Source organism: Eimeria mitis, genomic scaffold, assembly GCF_000499745.2.
Source record: "Eimeria mitis Houghton genomic scaffold, Emh_scaff921, whole genome shotgun sequence".
Classification (NCBI taxonomy): domain Eukaryota; phylum Apicomplexa; class Conoidasida; order Eucoccidiorida; family Eimeriidae; genus Eimeria; species Eimeria mitis.
In genome coordinates, this window is record NW_013576787.1 from 1,828 (window position 1) to 3,573 (window position 1,746).

General features: G+C 56.1%; 1 protein-coding gene across 1 annotated transcript in view; it reads right to left on the reverse strand.

Moving 5' to 3' along the window:
* EMH_0025400 (uncharacterized protein) overlaps positions 1 to 1,746 on the reverse strand; it is a gene marked incomplete at both ends in the record, with an annotated part of 4,198 nt that overhangs the window by 357 nt on the left and 2,095 nt on the right. Inside the window, 2 exons of the mRNA XM_013502441.1 lie at positions 1 to 1,318; positions 1,483 to 1,708. Coding sequence (XP_013357895.1) covers positions 1 to 1,318; positions 1,483 to 1,708 — 1,544 coding nt within the window. The remainder of the gene's footprint in view (positions 1,319 to 1,482; positions 1,709 to 1,746) is intronic.

The window sequence follows — 1,746 nt, forward strand, 5'->3', positions numbered from 1 at the left end:
TGTGCTGCTGCTGCTGCTGCTGCTGTTGTCTGCCGCCGCCGCAGCAGCAGCAGCAGCAGCAGAAGCAGCAGCAGCAGCAGCGTTGATTCTTTCCCTTTCTGCTGCTGCAAACGTTGGGGAGAGGGCAGGGGCCTGGCTGAGACTACGCAGCAGATGGGGGGCCCCCAGGCTGCTGCTCTGCAGCATCTGTGTTGCTGCATGCACAACTGGGTTCAGCACCTGCTGCTGCTGCTGCTGCTGCTGCTGCTGCTGCTGCTGGTGTTGCTGCTGCGTGAGGGTTGAGGCCGTGAGTTGGCTGCTGCCTGAGAAGAGAGCAGCAGCAGCAGCAGCAGCAGCAGCAGCAGCAGCAAGAGAGGAGACAGGAGCTGACCCCACACTGTCTCCAGCTCTGGAGACGACGGGAGGAGACGATCCCCGGCGGTGTGTGGGGTGTGGGGTGTGGGGCCCCCACAGCGGCAACGCAGCATCTATCTGCTGCTGCTGCTGCTGCTGCTGCTGCTGTTGCTGCTGCTGCTGCTGCTGGCGCATGAGCTGCGCATACACCTGAACTTGTCTATCTACCAACGCATGCAGCCCCACTGTCTCCCCCACCAACAACGAAATATAAATATATATATTTTTCTGGCTGCAGCAGACAGCAGCACTCAAGCAGCTGTAAGCAGCAACACGAGCCCGCCACACCCACCTCCATACATCATCTAATAAACACCCCCCACCAGCAGCTGCAGCAGCAGCAGCAGCAGCAGCAGCAGCAGGTGCAGCAGCAGCAGCAGGTGCAGCAGCAACAGCAAGTGTAGTAGCAGCAGAAGGAGCACCAAGAGCAGCAGAAGCAGCACCAAAAAAGGGAGCAGCAGCAGTATATCCCCCTGCTGCTGCTGCTGCCGTTTCTCCTGCTGCTCCTGCTGTTTCTCCTGCTGCTGCTCCTGCTGCTGCTGCTGCTGCTGCTGTGTCTCCCCACAGCAGCTGAATTGCTGCACGTGAATTGTATAAATCAAGGAGACCCCGCAAGGAGGAGGAGACAGCAGCAATCGTCTCCCTTGTCAGATTCTCAGCTAAAGGGCGAGCAGCAGCAGCAGCAGCAGCAGCAGCAGCAGCAGCTGCTGCTGCTGCTGCTGCTGCTGCTGCTGCTGTTGCTGCTGTTGCAGATGCTGCAGATGTTGCCTGCAAAGAACTCATCATCGTCATCAGCACTTGCTGCTGCTGCTGCTGCTGCTGTTGCTGCTGCTGCTGCTGCTGCTGCTGCTGCTGCTGCAGGAAAGGGATTACTTTATTTTTTAATACAGCCAAAGGGGTAATCAAGAAGAGAGACTCAAGGAGACTGCATGCGGAGACAAAAAGCTGCAGCAGCTGAGCAGCAGCATCAACTGTCTCCTCTTTCTGCTGCAGTGTATATACACCTCGTTGTTTTAATTTTATAAATAAAAAAGAAATATAAGCGGGAGAAACAAAACACAATAAAGGGGACCATAAAAGACCCCACACATTACAAAAAAAACGCGAGCTGTCATCTGCTGCTGCTGCTGCTGCTGCTGCTGTTGCTGCTGCTGTTGTTGTTGCTGCTGTTGCTGCTGTTGTTGGTGGTGCTGCTGTTGCTGTTGCTGTTGCTGTTGTTGGTGTTGGTGTTGCTGCAGTTGTGGTTGCTGTCGTGTGTGCTGCTTCTGTTCCTGCTTCTGCATCTGCTGCTGCTGCTGCTGCTGCTGCTGCAGCTCTGCCAGCTGCATGCAGCAGCGGTACGCCTATACGCTT